The sequence below is a fragment of the Lactuca virosa genome, chromosome 1 (assembly GCF_052849685.1).
Source record: "Lactuca virosa cultivar CGN04683 chromosome 1, Lactuca_virosa_CGN04683_v6, whole genome shotgun sequence".
Lineage (NCBI taxonomy): Eukaryota > Viridiplantae > Streptophyta > Magnoliopsida > Asterales > Asteraceae > Lactuca > Lactuca virosa.
This window is the reverse complement of record NC_136426.1, coordinates 139,827,878-139,847,143: the sequence shown is the minus strand read 5'-3', so window position 1 is coordinate 139,847,143 and position 19,266 is coordinate 139,827,878. Positions and strand designations below refer to the sequence as shown.

General features: G+C 39.0%; 2 protein-coding genes across 3 annotated transcripts; both read left to right on the top strand.

Annotated features, from left to right (window-relative positions):
• Positions 1-10,960: 10,960 nt before the first annotated feature.
• On the top strand, positions 10,961-11,644 carry LOC145121425 (uncharacterized). The gene has a single exon (XM_079057178.1). It carries the CDS (start codon positions 10,961-10,963, stop codon positions 11,642-11,644), a length of 684 nt encoding a protein of 227 aa, XP_078913304.1.
• Positions 11,645-12,971: 1,327 nt separating this feature from the next.
• Positions 12,972-16,983, top strand: LOC145158895 (putative peroxygenase 3). 2 transcript variants are annotated; one of them, XM_079077759.1, is made up of 7 exons: positions 12,972-13,127; positions 13,204-13,353; positions 13,432-13,517; positions 13,634-13,728; positions 13,810-13,935; positions 14,018-14,208; positions 15,648-16,983. In XM_079077759.1, exons 1-6 carry the CDS (start codon positions 13,019-13,021, stop codon positions 14,169-14,171), a joined length of 720 nt encoding a protein of 239 aa, XP_078933885.1. In that variant the 5' UTR covers positions 12,972-13,018; the 3' UTR covers positions 14,172-14,208; positions 15,648-16,983. The 2 variants fall into 2 exon arrangements, with proteins under 2 accessions (XP_078933885.1, XP_078933881.1); XM_079077755.1 differs by lacking the exon at positions 15,648-16,983 and having other exon boundaries at positions 14,018-15,451.
• Positions 16,984-19,266: the final 2,283 nt, after the last annotated feature.

The window sequence follows — 19,266 nt, the reverse complement described above, 5'->3', positions numbered from 1 at the left end:
CCTACGGTTTCCTTTGTTTATCAGCATAGCTTTTCTGTCGGTCTTTAGAGGCTTTCAATCGTTCACGAATCTGAACGATCTTCTCTGTCGTTTCCCGAATGATCTTCGGACCCGTGAGAGTGCTTTCAAGAACTCGTCCTTTAGCTAACTGGGTATCACCCACCTCAGCCCAGCACAGAGGGGATCTGTACTTTTGGCCATAGAGGGCCTCGAATGGAGCAGCCTTTATGCCCGTGTGATAACTGTTGTTGTAGGAAAATTCGACAAGGGGTAAATGAGTATCCCATGCTTTCCCAAAGTCGATCACACAGGCTCGCAACATAACTTCCAAGGTTTGGATAGTCCTCTCACTTTGTCCGTCGGTCTGTGGATGGTAGGCTGTACCCATGTCCAGCCTAGTTCCTAGGGAACTTTGTAGCGACTGCCAGAACGTCGAAGTGAATCTACTATCTTTGTCCGAGATAATAGATATGGGAACACCATGCAGTCGTACAATCTCTCGCATGTAAGTTCTTGTAAGCTTCTCTATCTTGTCTGTTTCCTTGATCGGCAGGAAGTATGCGGACTTGGTCAATCTATCGACGATGACCCATATGGTGTCAATTCCACCCGTTGTCTTGGGCAACTTGATTATGAAATCCATAGTGATCCGCTCCCACTTCCATTCCGGTATCTCCGGCTGTTGTAGTAGTCCTGAGGGTTTCTGGTATTCGACCTCGACCTTGGCGCAAGTAAGGCATTTACTCACGAAGGTAGCAATCTCTGCTTTTATGATAGGCCACCAGTATAGCTTTTTAAGACCTAGATACATCTTATCTGATCCTGACGTAGATGCTTACTATGCTCTTCCTTACTATGAGAGTAGATAAGTGTGTCATCTAAGAAGACGATGACTAACTGATCCAAGTAAGGACGACATACCCTATTCATTAATTCCATGAATACTTCGGGCGCATTAGTCAATCTGAATGGTACTAGTACAAACCCGTTGTGTCCGTAACGAGTTCGGAAGGCTGTCTTCGGAACATCCTCCACTTGGACTCGCAACTGGCGATACCCGGATCTCATATCTATCTCCGAAAAGTAATTCGCCCCTAGCAGTTGGTCGAACATATCGTCTATACGAGGCAGAGGATAACGATTTTGTCGTTCAGTTTGTTGAGCTCCCTGTAGTCGATGCACATACGAAACGATCCGTCTTTCTTCTTGACGAACAAGACTGGAGCTCCCCCGGGTGAGAAGCTTGGTCTTATAAAGCCCTTGCTGAGTAGTTCGTTAAGTTTACAGGACAGTCCTTGCATCTCTGCATGTTTTAGGCGATAGGGCGATTTGGCTACTGGGGTAGCTCCTGGACTAAGTCGATTCTGAACTCGACTTGACGTTGCGAAGGTAATCCTGGGAGTTTTCTGTTCTATTTGAATCTATTGCCTCGATTGGTGGGAAAAGCATCTGATTAGATTCTAAGTTTCTCCGCATGGCAGTACGATCACTCGTAGTCTTGGGCAGTCTCCGTCCTAAAGTTCAGATCAGAAGTCGTATTTGATTCATCAATCACAGCTTCGTGTATACGAGTCGTATATAATTAAGACTGAAAAAGCAGTCGAATAAATGATTCTTCTTTAAGCTCATATCCAAACAAGGAAAAGAAGTTAAAGCGGAATCATTAATTCTAAGCCTGTAGAATCTTGATTATATACCACTCTTGCGTATACCTTCTCCAGTGATAGATCAACCGTATGGGTCTTCGGGTTGAACATGACGTACTATACGAGTGGTACTCCAGGGAGTTTTGTTGAAGTGTCTTCAGGAAGGATACGAGACATAAGGTACTTTCTGCATGAGTACCTCGGAGTTCTGGAATGACGGCTTCGCTAGAAAGGCGATTTCGGAGAAAAGAATTTACGCATGAAACTGGCATTGTGAGGATCGAATTTACTCGAGTTAAACGATAATGTCGGACTACTAGGAATAAAAGGGCGTTAGACTAGATCATAAAGGTGTTACAAAACATAACGGTGCAACTTTTACAGAGTTTAAGTACTTTAGTTTTATCTATAAGACTACTGCTGCGAACAGGAATACTACAAAAAGCAAGTACACTCAGCACGAGAGTCCCTTGACTGTCGGAGTCTCGCAAAAGATAAGACTCGAGTTGCACTAGTTTTTAACAGTTTATAAGTCTACTAAAATGAAACGCCCTAATATTTCAACGTGGGTCCGGAGTAGTCTCTCCTGCGGCTGTTATCCTTAGTATCTTCCCGTCTGCACCGGAGTTCTTCGTTATTGGACAATCCTTCTCGAGGTGTCCTATCTCACCGCATAAGTGACATGTCTGGCTTGCACCTGCATTGGTGGTGGAAGTGATGTGTCGGGTCGGAGTTATGTGGGCACGGTTGCCTTCGTTGCTCCTCCTTTTCGAACAATTCCTCTTAAGGTGTCCGATTTCACCGCCACCATAGCAAGCCTGGCTGACTCCGATGTCAGGGACTTGAGTGATGGGTCGTGCCAGTGCTCCACAGCTACGAGCATGGTGCCCTATTTTGTGGCAATTGCAGCATTGCATTTCATGGCAAGCCCCATTATGATGAAAGCTACACTTGTCACACTTTGGAAGTTTTCCCTCGTATGGTCTGATCGGTACTGGGATGGCAGGGGTTGCCACTTGTTGTTGTTGCATGGCAAGTCTTTGGGATCGCTTGCGCTCCTTTTGGGCTTGGCGCTTTCGTTTTCTTTTCTCGGTTTTACGGCTTTGCAAGTCTGTGACTATTATCATTTGTTGGTTTCCCGGATTGATACAACGATCGGAATCGTCAACCCCCTTGTCAGCCTTGCTTGCGTTGTTAGCGCTGAGGTTTGCAAGGACAGCTGCCACGGCAGCTGATACCGCGGCTTGGAAAGTAGCGGCGTCGATATGAAGGATAGGGGTTTCGTTGCTCGGCTGGTTATTTCTGGGTGACGACATGATTCTGTTATGCAAAAGAAAATGAGTTCGTGAGTGATTATGGTTGAACTTAGGAGTATTTCGACCATTCATGTAAAGAGTAGGAGTAAGTTCTCGAGGGTTTGACATACATCCCTATGATGCAGTCCTAGTAACGAGTAGAAGTAAGTTCATAGAATGGTTATAAGACGATTGCTATCCAACCTTTGACAAGAATTGGAAGTGATCTCTGAGCTAAATTACCATAGCTCAATAACTTGACTAGAGTGCGTTTCAGATAGAATTCTAATGATAGCAAAACGGAAGTATTTGAACAAGGATTGGCACAGAAATTTGCCGACTGTCAATATCATTGATATTTAAGATGTAATACGTTTGGGAAAAAAATGACCTTGGAGTAGGTCTTACATCATAACCGAAGTAACAAAAGTTTTGACGGCATACTGGCCTAACTAGAAGGCACTTACAGTACAAAGTTAGTTACTTAGAAAAGTAGTACTTAGAGCATAGCTAGGAAGACTATTCTTTCAACCAGGGAAAGAAAGGTAGAATATCTCCTACTGGGGACGGTTATCCCTTGGGTGAACCCTTAGTTCAGCCAGCTGACGCTCCATATCAATTAGGTGCCTTTCGTACACCCTTTGGCGTACTCGGAGCTCTATGACTTCAGCTCGAGTTCCAGCTAGCTCTTGCTGCAGGGTCTCATGATCTACTCTAGATCTCTCACGAGCATCTTCCAGATGAATGGTACGGATTGTATGCATTCTCGCATTGGTGTCAACTTCCGTGATTCGATGGAGGGCTGTCCTGCCTTGAATCTCATTTCGGGCCACTCTGCGGACCAGGATTGGCAAGACTCTGTCTGATGAGCCCCCCTCGCTCAGGTCATAAAAGCTTCGGTCTCCATTGAATGGCATGGGTTGATCCTGCCTTTGGCTCCATGTTTCCAAGCTTTCCACCCACGGAGGCGTCGGGCCTTGAAAAGCCGGACGAGGGTTAGGATTTGGGACAAGAGCCATCGGGGGTAGGTTCTCAACTTCAGGCTCGGAGTCAGAACCATCTGCAAAGCCTTCAGCCTGGTGACCATCCGCAGGGATTGGGTGATCATTTTCTGGCTCGGCTTCAAACCCTCCTTCATTACCTTGGTTAGGGAAGTACAAGTTGTCGTGGGGATGGAATCTAGCCATATTATCTACGCGAGAAAAGGGATATAAGAAATAAGCACGCAAGTACTTTATAGTAACACAAAATACCCCTATAGTATTTTAGGTTTATGTTCTGTTCTAAGGTTTTCATTGTGGTATTGTTGGTAAGTTTTTAGACTTGTTGCAACCTCACAACCACACTTAGGCACATGCTAGTCAATCCTCGAATAATATAGTTGATCAGGCTATATCTTCCCAGATTTGGCTATATGTCTCTAAGTCTACTTGTGCTGCCCAACAATCGTAATACTTTTGTTCTGTCCTAGTGACACTGATTTTAGTATGAATGCAGGCATGTATACTTATTTACATATTTTATTATTTAAAAGTGTAAACTCTTGGTCAGAGTATTTTAATCCCATTGTATTTATAGTCTGTATATCTTTTATGGGTTGATATACTCAATTCACTATAAACAATGCTCTGATACCAATCTGTCACACCCCAAAACCAAGAACGGCGTAAATGTTCTGGGGCGGAGGACGTCATGTACAGTATCACAACAATGAATAGTAGTAAACAAGCAACAACATCATCCATTGCATTAATAATATAATTTTAATACAAGTGTGTTCTGTCAAGTTTAATAGACACCAAAATATAAATCAAAATGAAAGATGAGTCTTGAACGAGCTCCATCTTCTCAAAACCTGGCTCCGGTACCTGTCTACTAGTGACCTGAGGATACAAGTTATTTTGAAAGAGAGTATCAGCTTTTAAAGCTGGTGAGATCATAAGTATTTTAGTGTCTGTATTTGTATGAAAGTGCTTGTAAGTATGTGATGTGTAAGTATGTAAAAGCTTGTGAATGTTTGTAAAAGGTTTGAATCTCCTAGAAAACCCTATGTTTCCTACTAAAAGTAGCCTTCTACCAAGGCATCAAGTAACTGTGTGTGTGTCTCTTTGTAAGAGTGTGTATTTTCCCAAATCTGACTATCATTAACCAAAAATATAGTTTTTGCATTACAGTTCCTTGTGTGAAGATCACAAAGTGAATGCAATGGGGAAATAAAATAGTACTGTAGTATTGTATTAAGTAACTACTGTTGTACTAACTACCTTAAACCATTTGTCATTTAAAGTATTTATGTGATCGGCCTGTACCATACTACCGACTAGTAACACGACGATGTAAGACGTCGGAAGGAATGACGTTTGGCACCCGTAGACTTGCAAGTCCCACTGTAGCGAGTAGCAAGGTGTAGGATAGTGAATCCAATATAGATCTATACACAAACTAAACGCTCTCCATTTACGGAGATTCTGGATACAAAACGAGCCATGACAGGTGATGCCATGCCCCGTTACGTGGCTCACATAACTGTAATAGTATTCTTGTATATGTACTGTATGTACTAGCTGTATTGTATGTTCTCTCTCTGTCTAGTATGTATGTATGTTCTCTCTGTATTGCACAATAGTGTGTTCCCTAGTATAATGTATAGCATGTACTAGCTGTATTGTAATGTATAGTGTGTACTAGCTGTATTGTGTGTTCTTTCTCTGTCTAGTATGTATGTATGTATGAACTGACTCTTTGTATGTTTCATTATTCTAGTAATAGTAATATTAACTTCCTAAACTACGTCTATTGTAGTTTACTAGTAATATGATTTGCATGTATGAACATGATTGTATACCTTTGCTACCCAAGGGTATTGAAATAGAAAGAAGGAACTTTTATATCTATATACATATACATGATATATAACTAGGATTCAAACGACCTTCGGACAAATAACCGATACCCTAAGTCCACAACCAAACGAGGAACAGGAGGTAAGGTGAGTTATCAGTCCTAAGTCCTTTCAATCCTAGTTATATAACTATATCTATAAAGATATACATTTAACAGAATATAAGTGTAAAAGAGTTTAAGTAAAAGTATTTGACATGTAAAAGAGTTTGATAAAAGCATTTGGTATGTAAAAGAGTTTGTAAAACAGTTTGAAGTAGTTTGTTTGAAAACACAGTTTGAAAAGTAAGAAATCCACTAGTCTGGTAGTTATTAATCACATGTGATTGATATAATAACTATAATAGATCAACTTGTATCCTCCCCCATAAAAGCATTTAAAAACATTTAAAAGGTTAATTAAGGGGTATGAACTCACCTGTAGTGAGTGGTTTGGATGAACGGATTGATATAGGATGCTAAGTGTCAAGTGAAGACTTGAACACACACAAGGATCCTAGTTAACATATAATAACACATATATGTATCCAATTAGTCATTAAACAACTAATTAACCAAGCTAAGACATCCTAGGACATGTAAAACACTTGATTCAAGTGATATAAGTACTAAGAATTGCATCTAAGGGTTGTAGGACTTGGCTATGGAGTTTAGGGTCCAAGGGTAAACTCTTCATGAGTTTACGGTTTTGGGACCAACTCTTATTGAGTTTACGGTCGTAAACCCATGCGTTTACGGCCGTAAACTCATGGTACTTTTACCATTTTGTGTTATGAAGCTTATAAGTCCTAAAGAATCTTTCCTACTTCAAGTCTAAGCCTTTGGAAGTGATTAGGGCACCATTTCACCCCTTTGTAGAGTTTACGGCCCATGGACCATTTCTCCTTGGGTTTACGGCCGTAAACTCAAATGGTTTATGGTCTTTTTGATGTTTAAGGTCCTAAGCACATCAAGGATGGGATCTAGACTAGTATACAAGGCTTGGTAAGGGACTAGGGCACACTTTGGCCCCTTCATTAGGGTTTACAGTCCAAGAACATCTTGGACCGTAAACACCTTTGATCTTGAGTTCTTTTGTGTTTTCTAGATGATTAAGAAGTGTAACAAGCCTTATAACAAGCCAAGGTAAGAGTACTTACTATGTAGAAGCTTGAAAGGGTGTTAAAAGTCCAAGAACACTAGTGTGTGTTCTTGGTGAAACTAAGAACACTTGAAGATCTACACAAATGGAATGATTTCACGGATGGAATCACGTAAGATCACTAGATTAAGTAAGATATCAACTTATTAGGGCAAGAAACACTTACATAGATGAAGATCAAGAAGGAAATTCGGATGCTACTTGAGAGGATTTGAGTTTCTAGTTCTTGAAAATGTGAAAAAGTGAATAAAATGGCTAAGTGCCATATTTATACCCCTTGGGGTTTACGACCGTAAACACCATGTTTAGGCCGTAAATTCCAAACTCTTGGAGTTTTGGGACTTTATTGGTGCACAATAAACCCTAGGGCATCCTCTCTCATGTTATCTCTTGAAGTACTAACTTTAAAACACTCAGACTGACTCCAAAATGCTTAATAGTTAGCAGAAACAGTTTTGACTTCTAATGAAGTGAATGGTTGTACAAAATAGAAATTTTGGGTTGTCATATCATCCCCCCGTTAGAAGGAATTTCGTCTCGAAATTAGAGTTTAAGCAAATAAGTAGTTACAAATAACTAAGTAAAAAGATGAGGATATTTCAGTTTCATCTGATCCTCTCGCTCCCAAGTGAATTCAGGTCCTCGCTTGGCGTTCCAGCGAACCTTCACTATCGGGATACGACTTTGTTTCGTTTGCTTGACCTCCCGGTCCATGATCTCTATAGGTTCTTCCACGAAGTTGAGGCTCTCGTTGATCTCGATCTCGTCGAGTGGGATTACAAGAGTCTCGTCGGACAGACACTTTTTCAAGTTCGAGACGTGGAAAGTAGAATGTACGTTACTGAGTTCACGGGGTAAGTTAAGTTTGTAAGCTACAGGGCCGATTCTTGCGAGAATATCGAAAGGCCCTATGTACCTTGGATTTAGCTTTCCACGCTTTCCGAAGCGTATCAAGCCCTTCCAGGGTGAGACCTTCAATAGAACACGGTCTCCCACCTGGAATTCCTACGGTTTCCTTTGTTTATCAGCATAGCTTTTCTGTCGGTCTTTAGAGGCTTTCAATCGTTCACGAATCTGAACGATCTTCTCTGTCGTTTCCCGAATGATCTTCGGACCCGTGAGAGTGCTTTCAAGAACTCGTCCTTTAGCTAACTGGGTATCACCCACCTCAGCCCAGCACAGAGGGGATCTGTACTTTTGGCCATAGAGGGCCTCGAATGGAGCAGCCTTTATGCCCGTGTGATAACTGTTGTTGTAGGAAAATTCGACAAGGGGTAAATGAGTATCCCATGCTTTCCCAAAGTCGATCACACAGGCTCGCAACATAACTTCCAAGGTTTGGATAGTCCTCTCACTTTGTCCGTCGGTCTGTGGATGGTAGGCTGTACCCATGTCCAGCCTAGTTCCTAGGGAACTTTGTAGCGACTGCCAGAACGTCGAAGTGAATCTACTATCTTTGTCCGAGATAATAGATATGGGAACACCATGCAGTCGTACAATCTCTCGCATGTAAGTTCTTGTAAGCTTCTCTATCTTGTCTGTTTCCTTGATCGGCAGGAAGTATGCGGACTTGGTCAATCTATCGACGATGACCCATATGGTGTCAATTCCACCCGTTGTCTTGGGCAACTTGATTATGAAATCCATAGTGATCCGCTCCCACTTCCATTCCGGTATCTCCGGCTGTTGTAGTAGTCCTGAGGGTTTCTGGTATTCGACCTCGACCTTGGCGCAAGTAAGGCATTTACTCACGAAGGTCCTAAGCACATCAAGGATGGGATCTAGACTAGTATACAAGGCTTGGTAAGGGACTAGGGCACACTTTGGCCCCTTCATTAGGGTTTACGGTCCAAGAACATCTTGGACCGTAAACACCTTTGATCTTGAGTTCTTTTGTGTTTTCTAGATGATTAAGAAGTGTAACAAGCCTTATAACAAGCCAAGGTAAGAGTACTTACTATGTAGAAGCTTGAAAGGGTGTTAAAAGTCCAAGAACACTAGTGTGTGTTCTTGGTGAAACTAAGAACACTTGAAGATCTACACAAATGGAATGATTTGAGTTTCTAGTTCTTGAAAATGTGAAAAAGTGAATAAAATGGCTAAGTACCATATTTATACCCCTTGGGGTTTACGGCCGTAAACACCATGTTTAGGCCGTAAACTCCAAACTCTTGGAGTTTTGGGACTTTATTGGTGCACAATAAACCCTAGGGCATCCTCTCTCCTGTTATCTCTTGAAGTACTAACTTTAAAACACTCCGACTGGCTCCAAAATGCTTAACAGTTAGCAGAAACAGTTTTGACTTCTAATGAAGTGAATGGTTGTACAGAATAGAAATTTCGGGTTGTCACAGTAGTGGCTTTGGATGTGTTAGCCAAAGTCATTGACCTTGATGAAGCCTCCATAAAAGAAAGATCATATACTATTTTAAAAATTCATGACATAGAAAATTGCAAAGTGCTTGATTTAAGACAAAAGGCGAGGTGCAAATGTGTTCTTGAAGGGGATGAAAGTTCAAGTTTTTTCCATGGGTTGGTGAATATGAGTATTAAGAGCTCGTGTATAATGGCATAAACATTAACGGGGTTTGGAACACAAATATGGGCATTATAAAAAATGAGGTCTTTAATTTCTTCAAAGACAAGTTCAAAGAAAAAGCCACCAATAGAGCTCGATTCATTAACTCTAAGTTTCATACCTTAGAGGATCATGATAGGAACTTCCTAGAAGCTCTGTTCACTACGGAGGAGATCAAAGAGGCTGTGTGGGGTTGTGGTAATGACAAATGTCCGGGTCCTGATGGGTTCTCGTTTAAGTTCATCAAGATGTTTTGGGACATTATTGGGGGGGATGTCGTGGAAGCGGTTAAGTACTTTGAGCATCACAAGATCCTAAATCCGGGGAGCAACACCTCCTTCATCTCTCTTATCCCTAAATCAATTGATCCTCTAAACCTCACTGAATATAGACCCATAAATCTTATTGGGTGCATCACAAAAGTTATATCCAAGACGCTTGCTGGTAGACTTAAAAAAGTTATTGGTTCCGTTGTGAGCAGTGAACAATCAGCTTATGTTAGTGGTAGGAACATTTTGGATGGTCCATGGGTGGTTAATGAAATTATCTCATGGGCTAAAAAAAAGGAAGAAAAAAACTTTAATTCTCAAGGTTGACTTCGATAAAGCATTTTACTCGATTAGTTGGAGTTACTTGGATGGCATCATGGGTCAAATGGGTTTTTGGGTCACGTGGAGAACTTGAATTAGGTCCATTCTATCCTCGTCCAGGGTCTCTGTTCTTGTCAACGGATCCCCTACCAAGAAGTTCTTCATGGAAAAAGGTGTGAGACAAGGAGATCCTCTCTTCCCGTTTCTTTACATCATCGCTGCTCAGGGTCTCAAAGTGGCTTTAAATGAGGCTACTAACAATGTTATTTTTGAGGGGATTGCTATGTCTAATTCTGGACCTACTGTATCCCTTTTCCAGTATGCCGATGACGCGATCTTCTTGGGAAAATGGTCTAGGAATAATGCTAAAAACCTAAAAAGAATCCTCACATGTTTTCATTTAGCCTCCGGCCTAAAAGTCAACTTACATAAAAGCAAGTTTTTGGGTATTGGTGTCCCATATAGGGAGGTCTCTTCCATGGCGAGGTGGTACAAGTGTCTTGTAGGTAACCTTCCGTTCTCTTACCTCGGCTTGCCGGTGGGTGGAAACCCGAGTACAGTTAACACGTGGATCCCTCTTGTGGACAAATTTAACAAAAAACTTTCAATGTGGAAACCTAGAACTCTCTCCATTAGTGGTCGGTTGATGCTTGTTAGGTCCGTTCTTGGTAGCCTTGGTTCCTACCTTTTCTCAAATGTACAAAGTTCCCAAAAGCATTATTGTTAAACTTGAAAGTATCCGTAATGCGTTCCATTGGGGAAATACTTCGGGTAACAAGGGTATCACTTGGATTGCATGGGGGAAAACGATGAACTCCAAAGATCTTGGTGGTTTGGGAATTGGAAGCTTAAGAGCTTTCAACCTTGCACTTCTTTCGAAATGGTGGTGGAGGTTTAGAGACAACACAAATTCGATCTGGAAAAACGTAATCACTACCATATATGGGGTTCATGGTGGTTTGGGTGTGTCAATTTCTCGATCTAACAGGAACATAGTTTGGGGAAGAATTAGCAAAGTCAACATCGATTTAGAACAATACAACTTAGATTTAAATAATCTTTTTTATAGGAATGTTGACACAGGAGGTACTATTATCACAAATAATTGGGGATGGAGTCTTAGTGGAGGAGGGGAGTATACGGTGTCAACTTTGAGAAAGGAAATCGACATTCAACTACTAAAGAGTACGAACTTGCCAACCATTTGGTCCAAGGTGGTTCCAGGGAAAATAAATATCTTCATATGGCGGGTAAGACTTGGCAGATTGTCTACCAGATTAAACCTTGCACGAAGAGGAGTAAACATTCCTAACACCTTCTGTGATTTATGCAATGCTTTCGAAGAGAACGAGGTACACATATTCAAGAACTATTCCAAGACACTTGAGATTCAAGGGCATATACAGACTTGGTGGAATGATTTTCCTGCCTCAACGGACTCTTTAGAATACTTGTTGGGGGGTAAACTCTACTGTAAAAGTGTATGTCTTTAGACACCTTAGAAGCGATATCTAGAGCATTCTTATGGACTATATGGAAATATAGGAACGACGTGATCTTCATCACCAATACTAATGTCAAGAGTCTGTTAGCTTTAGCCTATGATATCAAGGCTTTGGCCTTTTTATAGATTAAGAGTAGAGTGAAATGGGGTAGGAATTTGATTTGGAACTCTTGGGTTGAAAACCCATTGTATTGTACCATGTAATTCCAACTTCTTGTTGTTTTTAATTGAAGTCTAGCTGTTAATATATATATATATATATATATATATATATATATATATATATATATATAGAGAGAGAGAGAGAGAGAGAGAGAAAGAGAAGTTTTTTTGAGAACCAAAAGATTTACGAAAATCCGAAAACTTCTAATCCGCTCCAAATATCGTTTTTCAAAACCAACACTACGATTGTACTGAAAATATTGCATCTAAGAGAGATCTGGACTCCAAAAAACAGATTTGACAAACTTATTTTTAACTATATATATATATATATATATATATATATATATATATATATATATATATATATATATATATATATGTTACGTTTTCAAGTTGCGATTCTCTTAAATGGTAAATTTAGAGCCTTATTGTTTTGTTTTTGAAATTTTTTGAAAAAAAAACATAAAATGTGCATATATACACACATATATGAACATTTAAATGTGCATATATGCACATTTCAAAACAAACAAAATTCATCAAATCTTTTTTTTTTAGCCTAGATATGACTTAAATGCAATATTTTGAGACTAATGATGGTCTTCATTTTGAAAAATGATAAACACATTAGGAGTTTTCGGGTTCTCACAAATCTTTGGTTGTAGCAATAAGTTAACCTTTTATATATAGCCAACAAGCTGCTTCCCATATTAAACTTACTTAAAGAGAAAACGAACGAAATGGGTACATCAAAACGAACGGGTTGTTTTTGGATAAAAATTTACATAGTATTATATTGGTGTTAGCTTTAGAAAAAACTTAATATTTTGATCAAATTAATGGAAAATCTTTATCATCTTCTATATTTTTTAACGGAAAAGTTCAGATGATTGGTTAAAATAATGAAAATCAAAATGGGTGATTTTGATTTTCTATCTGGTACGTAATAAAGAATTTTTTATTCGAAAAATAAAATTTGGAATAGGAAAACTATGATTAAAATAATAATAATAATAATAATAAAAAAAAAAAATAAAAAAAAAAAAATACTAGTCATGTCATGTTCTCTTTTCAACTTCGGTGTTTGTTTACCCACACGATTCTCCTACCCCATTTTGCGTTTTCAACTTAACTCTTATCCAAAGGTTATTTCTCAATAAATACCATTAACATCTCTTTCTTACTCATATACTGAAAGATGGAGATTAGCGATGACCCTGCTGCAATGGCGACAGTGGCACCATTGGCACCAGTCACAGCTCAACGACCTGTTCGGAGTGACCTTGAGTTATCCATTTCTAAGCCCTGTAAGTTCTTATAACTTCTTGAATGATGAATTAATGTTTCTTTAAATAGCTCGACTGATTGTGTGTTCTTCAAAAGACATGGCTAGAGCTATGGCTGCACCAGACATGGAACATCCAGATGGCACAAAAGAACACAGTGCTTGTGGCATGAGTGTGCTCCAGCAACATGTCGCCTTCTTTGATCAAGACAACAATGGCATTGTTTATCCTTGGGAGACTTACACCGGTAAACATCAAACTAAAACAACTTCCCGAATGTTTGATTTGAATATTATATATGAAACGATGCTCTCGACTCTTTCAGGCCTTCGAGCTATTGGGTTCAATGTACTCGTATCTTTAGTTTTGGGATTAGGTTTCAATCTAATATTTAGTTACCTTTCCCTCCCAGTAAGTTGAAGTTTAATTAGTCTATGTTTTTCCATGAGTTCAATCTTCTCAACTACATTCAAGTGAAACTCATGTACTCTTCTCTACTTACTCTGATTGTTGTTGTTTGGCTGCAGGGTTACATTCCAAATTTGCTGCTTCCAATTCACATAGCCAACATACACAAAGGCAAGCATCCAAGTGATTCTGGGACATACGATACTGAAGGAAGGTATGTAGTACTCTAAAAAAAAATAAAGTATACGGATCCCATTTTACAAGGCAATAACATCATAATAAGTTTTACTTTTAGGTATCTTCCTGTTAACTTCGAGAATATATTTAGCAAATATGGCAAAACATCCCCAGATAAGCTAACCTTGAGAGAGCTATGGAACATGACGCAAGGAAATCATGTTGCATTCGATATTGTGGGATGGTTTGTGTTTCGATCACATCAAACAAAATCATTTTGTGCATTTTAAATCGAGTATTAATCATACGTGTTTGATGTCAAGCAGGATATTAAACAAGTTCGAGTGGGGGCTTGTATACATTATAGCTAAAGATGAGGGAGGTTACCTATCAAAAGAAGCCATGAGAGGTCTATTTGATGGCAGTTTGTTCGAGAAACTAGCCAAAACGAAGGCAGCCAAAGAGAAAAAGAAGACTTGAAAGCCATCATGTCCTTATGCCCAACGAAATAAAATCTGTACGCAACTACAAAACCATTGGTATCATTATAGGCAAAAGGAAAGAAAAATACATATATGTACGCAATCTACCGGTGTGAAGTGTAGGGCTGTGTATGGGTCGGTTTTGGTCGGTTTTGGACTCAAACCCAACCCAACCCATAGATGGTCGGTTTCTGGTTTTTGGAACCCAATAGGATCGGTTTCTGGTCGGTTCGGTTTCTCAGGTTCTGAGGTCGGTTTGGGCGGTTTTTCGGTTTCTTGGGTTCAACCCATACACTCACGGGTTCTGGGTTTAAACCCATGGGTTTTAGGTTTTAACCCATTTTCCATAAATGAAGCAACAAGTTAAATACTTCAAAAAACACCAAATTTAAGTTAAGTACTTCAAAAAACATGAGTCTTACAACAAATAGTCTATTACAAGTTACAACTAAAGCCTAAAATAGTCTATTACAACCAAAACACTATCAAGTATGGGTCGGTTTCTCGGGTTGGATGGGTCGGTTTCTTGGGGCGGTTTTTCGGTTTTAAGTATGGGTCGGTTTCTCGAGTTGGATGGGTCGGTTTCTAGGTAAAAACCGAAACCGAACCCGATTTTTCGGTTTTTAAAAAATTTAAACCCTATCCGTTGGTTTTGCTTCGGTTTCGGTTTTTTCGGTTTCGGTTTCGTCGGTTTTCCGGGTCCGGGTTTGAAACCACTTTCATCCCTAATGTGGGCCATCTGAAAACAATATAAACAGGGGGAAAGGGTAAGTTAGTAAATTCAGTTCATCTTAAATATCGTTGGATACTTAATGTTTCTAGGTTAAAGAAAGAGGATGATTGTATGGTGAAGACATTTATGGATAAGCATTAGGGATGAAAGTGGATCCAAAACCAAACCGGTTTACCCGGAACCCGGAATTGACGAATTATAAGAACCGAGAACCAGACCAGTATACGATAACCGGTTTCAGTTCGGTTCCGGGTATCAAACCGGGTAAAGTGGGCATAGAACTGATTGGAACCGAAAATTGATCATTAGAATCAGATTCGTGTATTAGACCCAAAAATAACGGAAAACCCAGAAATGGAACCGAACACCCGGAATTTTGGAGCAAAAGAAAAAAAAAATATGTTGTAACATGATTAGAGTTTTATAAGTTCTTTAATTGTTCATATTATGTTCTTTAATTGTCCCTGCACATATCACACACGAACATAAATCTTTTTGTTTTCTATTTACAGTTTTATAAGTTCTATTTAGCAACAAATCATTTGGAAGACTACCCTTTTTCAATAATAAAATTATCTCTTTAAACAAAAGTAGTATATTAATAAATGTTGGTAATTATTATTGTAACTTTTTTAGAATTTTACTTTAAAAGTAACTGGTATAGATTTTTACCTCTAAACAATTACCTTTGAAATTGTTTGTTAGAGTGAAGATTTTTAAACTTTTTTTGTTATGTTTCAGGTTTGTTGCTTCAACTTGTCGATTGGCAAAAGCATTGGAAGTTCCATTAGTATATGATTTAGGGTATACAAAAAGATACCCGGTTCCATTAAACCCGGTTCCGATTTTTTTATATCCGGTTCCAAATACCGGTTCGGCGGTTCCTGTTTTTTTACCCGGGATACCCGGACCTGTATCCGGAATACCCGGAACTCGAATAACACTAATTTTGGAACCCAATACCCCGGACTGTTTAAGCATTTTCCGGTTATACCGGCTCCGATTCCGGTTCGATTCCGGTTCAGACCGGTTTTCCGGTTTTATAATTCATCCCTAATAAGCATAAATGCCTTCAAACCAGATCTATTAAAACATTCTCTTTCTTTGACCTCAAGGTTTTCTTGCAAACAAGGTTTTCCGATAAGTTGTAGATAATCCCAAGATCCTTGTTGTTGCTTAAAAGGAGGAGCTTCAAAAAAAATCAAGATTCGTATATCAAAGATGAAGGTCTTCATGGCTAAGGTTTTAGCACTAAACAAACTGCATAGAGATTATGGAAAGCGGTATACCATGCTCATGGACTATGTATTGATGCTTCAAACTAGGAATCATGGTACCATTAGGAAGATTGATGTTGGAAAAAAAGCCTAATGTGAGTTTAGAAACAAGAAACTTCAAGAGGATCTATATTTGTTTGGGCTCACTGAAACAAGGATTCAAATATGGAAAAAGATAGTTATTGGGGCCAAATGGCCTGGGGCATTCATGAAGGGCCAACATTCGGTCCAAATCCTTAAAGCCAACATTCGGTTCAAACTTCAAAGTGTGATACACGATAGAAACATGGAAGAGCATGCATAGCTCCACAATTTTTTATATTGGAGTAAATTACACAAATGGTCCCTATGGTTTGGGATAAATTATATGTTTGGTTTCTAACTTATTCTTTTAACTCGGAAGATCCTTGTTGTTTGTTTTTGTTAAGCGCTTAGTCCCTGTCTTACCTAAAAAGACTGATTTGCCCTAGATTTTTTAATTTATTTAAATAAACACACCCCTAACCTCACCTTATCTTACCTACCGCATCACTCTTCTCTATTTAATTAATAGTTTTTTTAGGTAAAACATGGATCAAAAGCGTAACAAAAACAAATAGTAGGGACCAAACGCATAATAAAAACAAAAAGTAGGAACCTTCCGAGTTAAAAAACTAAGTTAGGGACCAAACGTGTAAATTACTCCAAACCAAATGGACTATTAGTGTAATTTACTCTTTATATTGTTTTCGGATATTTAGGTTGACTTAGTAGCTTCTTTGGGTACTTCTTATGTATTTGAGTTGAAAATGTGTCATATTTTGGGGTTTAACTAGCGCTTAATGTCATCTGCTGTTATGTTAAATTATTGTTCAAATACTTTGTTGACATTGTGTGTAATTCTTGCAATTGCTAAACTCCAATGTCACTTTCACAAACACCATTACAGGATATCCATTTTCATAACAATATAAATTATAAACAAGATGTTTGTAATTAGCATTTATGAAAAACTATCGCGTGTCTAAAATTCACTAACTTAGTTTGCACAAGCAAAAAGAAAAATGAAGTCAAAGCAATCCTCATTACAAATAATAAATTCAACTTCTCTCCAAACGTCAAGTTGCAAGAATGAAAGCAACCCATAAGGATTGTGCTACTATCAATTCAAGTGCATATCAATTATAGTTATGGGCTTACACACCTAATCCAACAGTCTCCCACTTAGCTTCTTGCAAGTATAACTTCAAAAATTGACTAGCAAATTGTAGCTTTCAAAAGCCGTTGTTGAACTCTAACTGAGTCAGTTATGTGTCCTAGGATAAGTAATCATATAATCCTCCGTTCTACAAGATATCATGTGGACAAATGACGTGGAATAAAATCATTCTCAATGTCCAACAATTTGTTTCCCGATTTTTGATTTGTAATGACATAGAACTTAGTTGAACACATCAATTTAGTCTTGATCAGGCCCGACACATAAGTCAACACAAATCATCGAGGGGCCCAAGATATCGCTTTTACCCTTTGGGATAAAAGGAACAGATAAACTTTGACTTATATGTTTATACTATTTACTTATTAAATTGTACACAACAATACGTTTTATAACATCAAGTTATTGATGCGTTTACGCATTATCAATGCACAACCAACTCGTAAACAACAACTCATATATCTCGTTTTAAAGATTATATGATATTATCGTCTCATAATTACTCATGATAAATTCCATGAAGTAATTCTATGAGCGTGGGTTTAATCCAATACTTAAATCCCTGCTTCAAATGTACTCATGAACGTTGCAGCAAACTATTGCCATGTCTAAGCACTTAGACAATCGACAAGCCAATTCATGACAGTCTTAATTCACTACTTACTTCCAAAGTATGATCGACTCATAAGTAATTCTCCATTAATTAATCATCAAATGTCAATTACATTTATTTTTTACAAGTTTCTAAATATCTATCTAAACACTAAAACTAATATCATCCTTCAGACCAATGCTCCTCGCATGCTGAACGTGCTTAATCCTACTCAGACCCTTTGTAAGGGGATCTGCAGGATTCTCTTCTGACGATACCCTCTTAACGCGAGGTCTCCTTCTTCTACTCAATGTCTCATAAAATGATATTTTCTGTCGATATGCCTCGATCTACCATGATCTCTTGGTTCCTTGGTTAAGGCAACCGCTCCTTTATTATCGCAGAAAATCTCCATAGGCTCCTTTATGGATAGCACAACTCCAAGGTCTCCAATGAAGTTCTTCAACCATATAGCTTCCTTTGATGCTTCGCTCGTAGCTATATACTCGGATTCACATGTAGAATCGGCTACGGTTTCCTGCTTGGGACTCTTCCAAGTCACTGCTCCTCCATTAAGTGTAAAAACCCAACCAGACTGAGAATGAAAGTTGTCTCTATCTATATGAAAACTGGCGTCACTATACCCAGTAACTCTTAAGTCATCACTGCCACCAAGCACAAGGACCCATTCCTTCGTCCTTCGCAAATACTTAAGAATGTTCTTAACAGCTATCTAATGGGCTCTACCCGGATTTCCTTGATATCGACCAACCATGCTCAAAGAAAAAGCCACGTCAGGGCGAGTACATGTAATAGCATACATGATCGATCCAACGGCAGAAGCGTAAGGAACTCGACTCATTTCTGCTATCTTAGCATCGGTACTCGGATTCTGAGTTTTACTCAGTTTGGTATTACTGTGGTTAGGTCACTCTCCCTTCTTTGAATTTTCCATGCTAAAACGTTTTAGAACCTTATCCAAATATGTACTTTGACTAAGTCCAATTAGTCTTCTACTCCTATTTCTCAAAATCCTTATTCCCATAATATAAGCAGCCTCTCCTAGATCCTTCATAGCGAAACACTTCCCAAGCCAGGATTTAACCTCCTGCATGGTTGGAACGTCGTTTCCTATGAGTAGTATGTCATCAACATACAATACTAGAAAGCTAACTATACTCCCACTAGCTTTAACATATACACGAGACTCATCCTCACTCCTAGAGAAACCAAACTCTTTGACTTTCTCATCGAAGCAAAGATTCCATCTGCGAGAAGCTTGTTTCAATACAT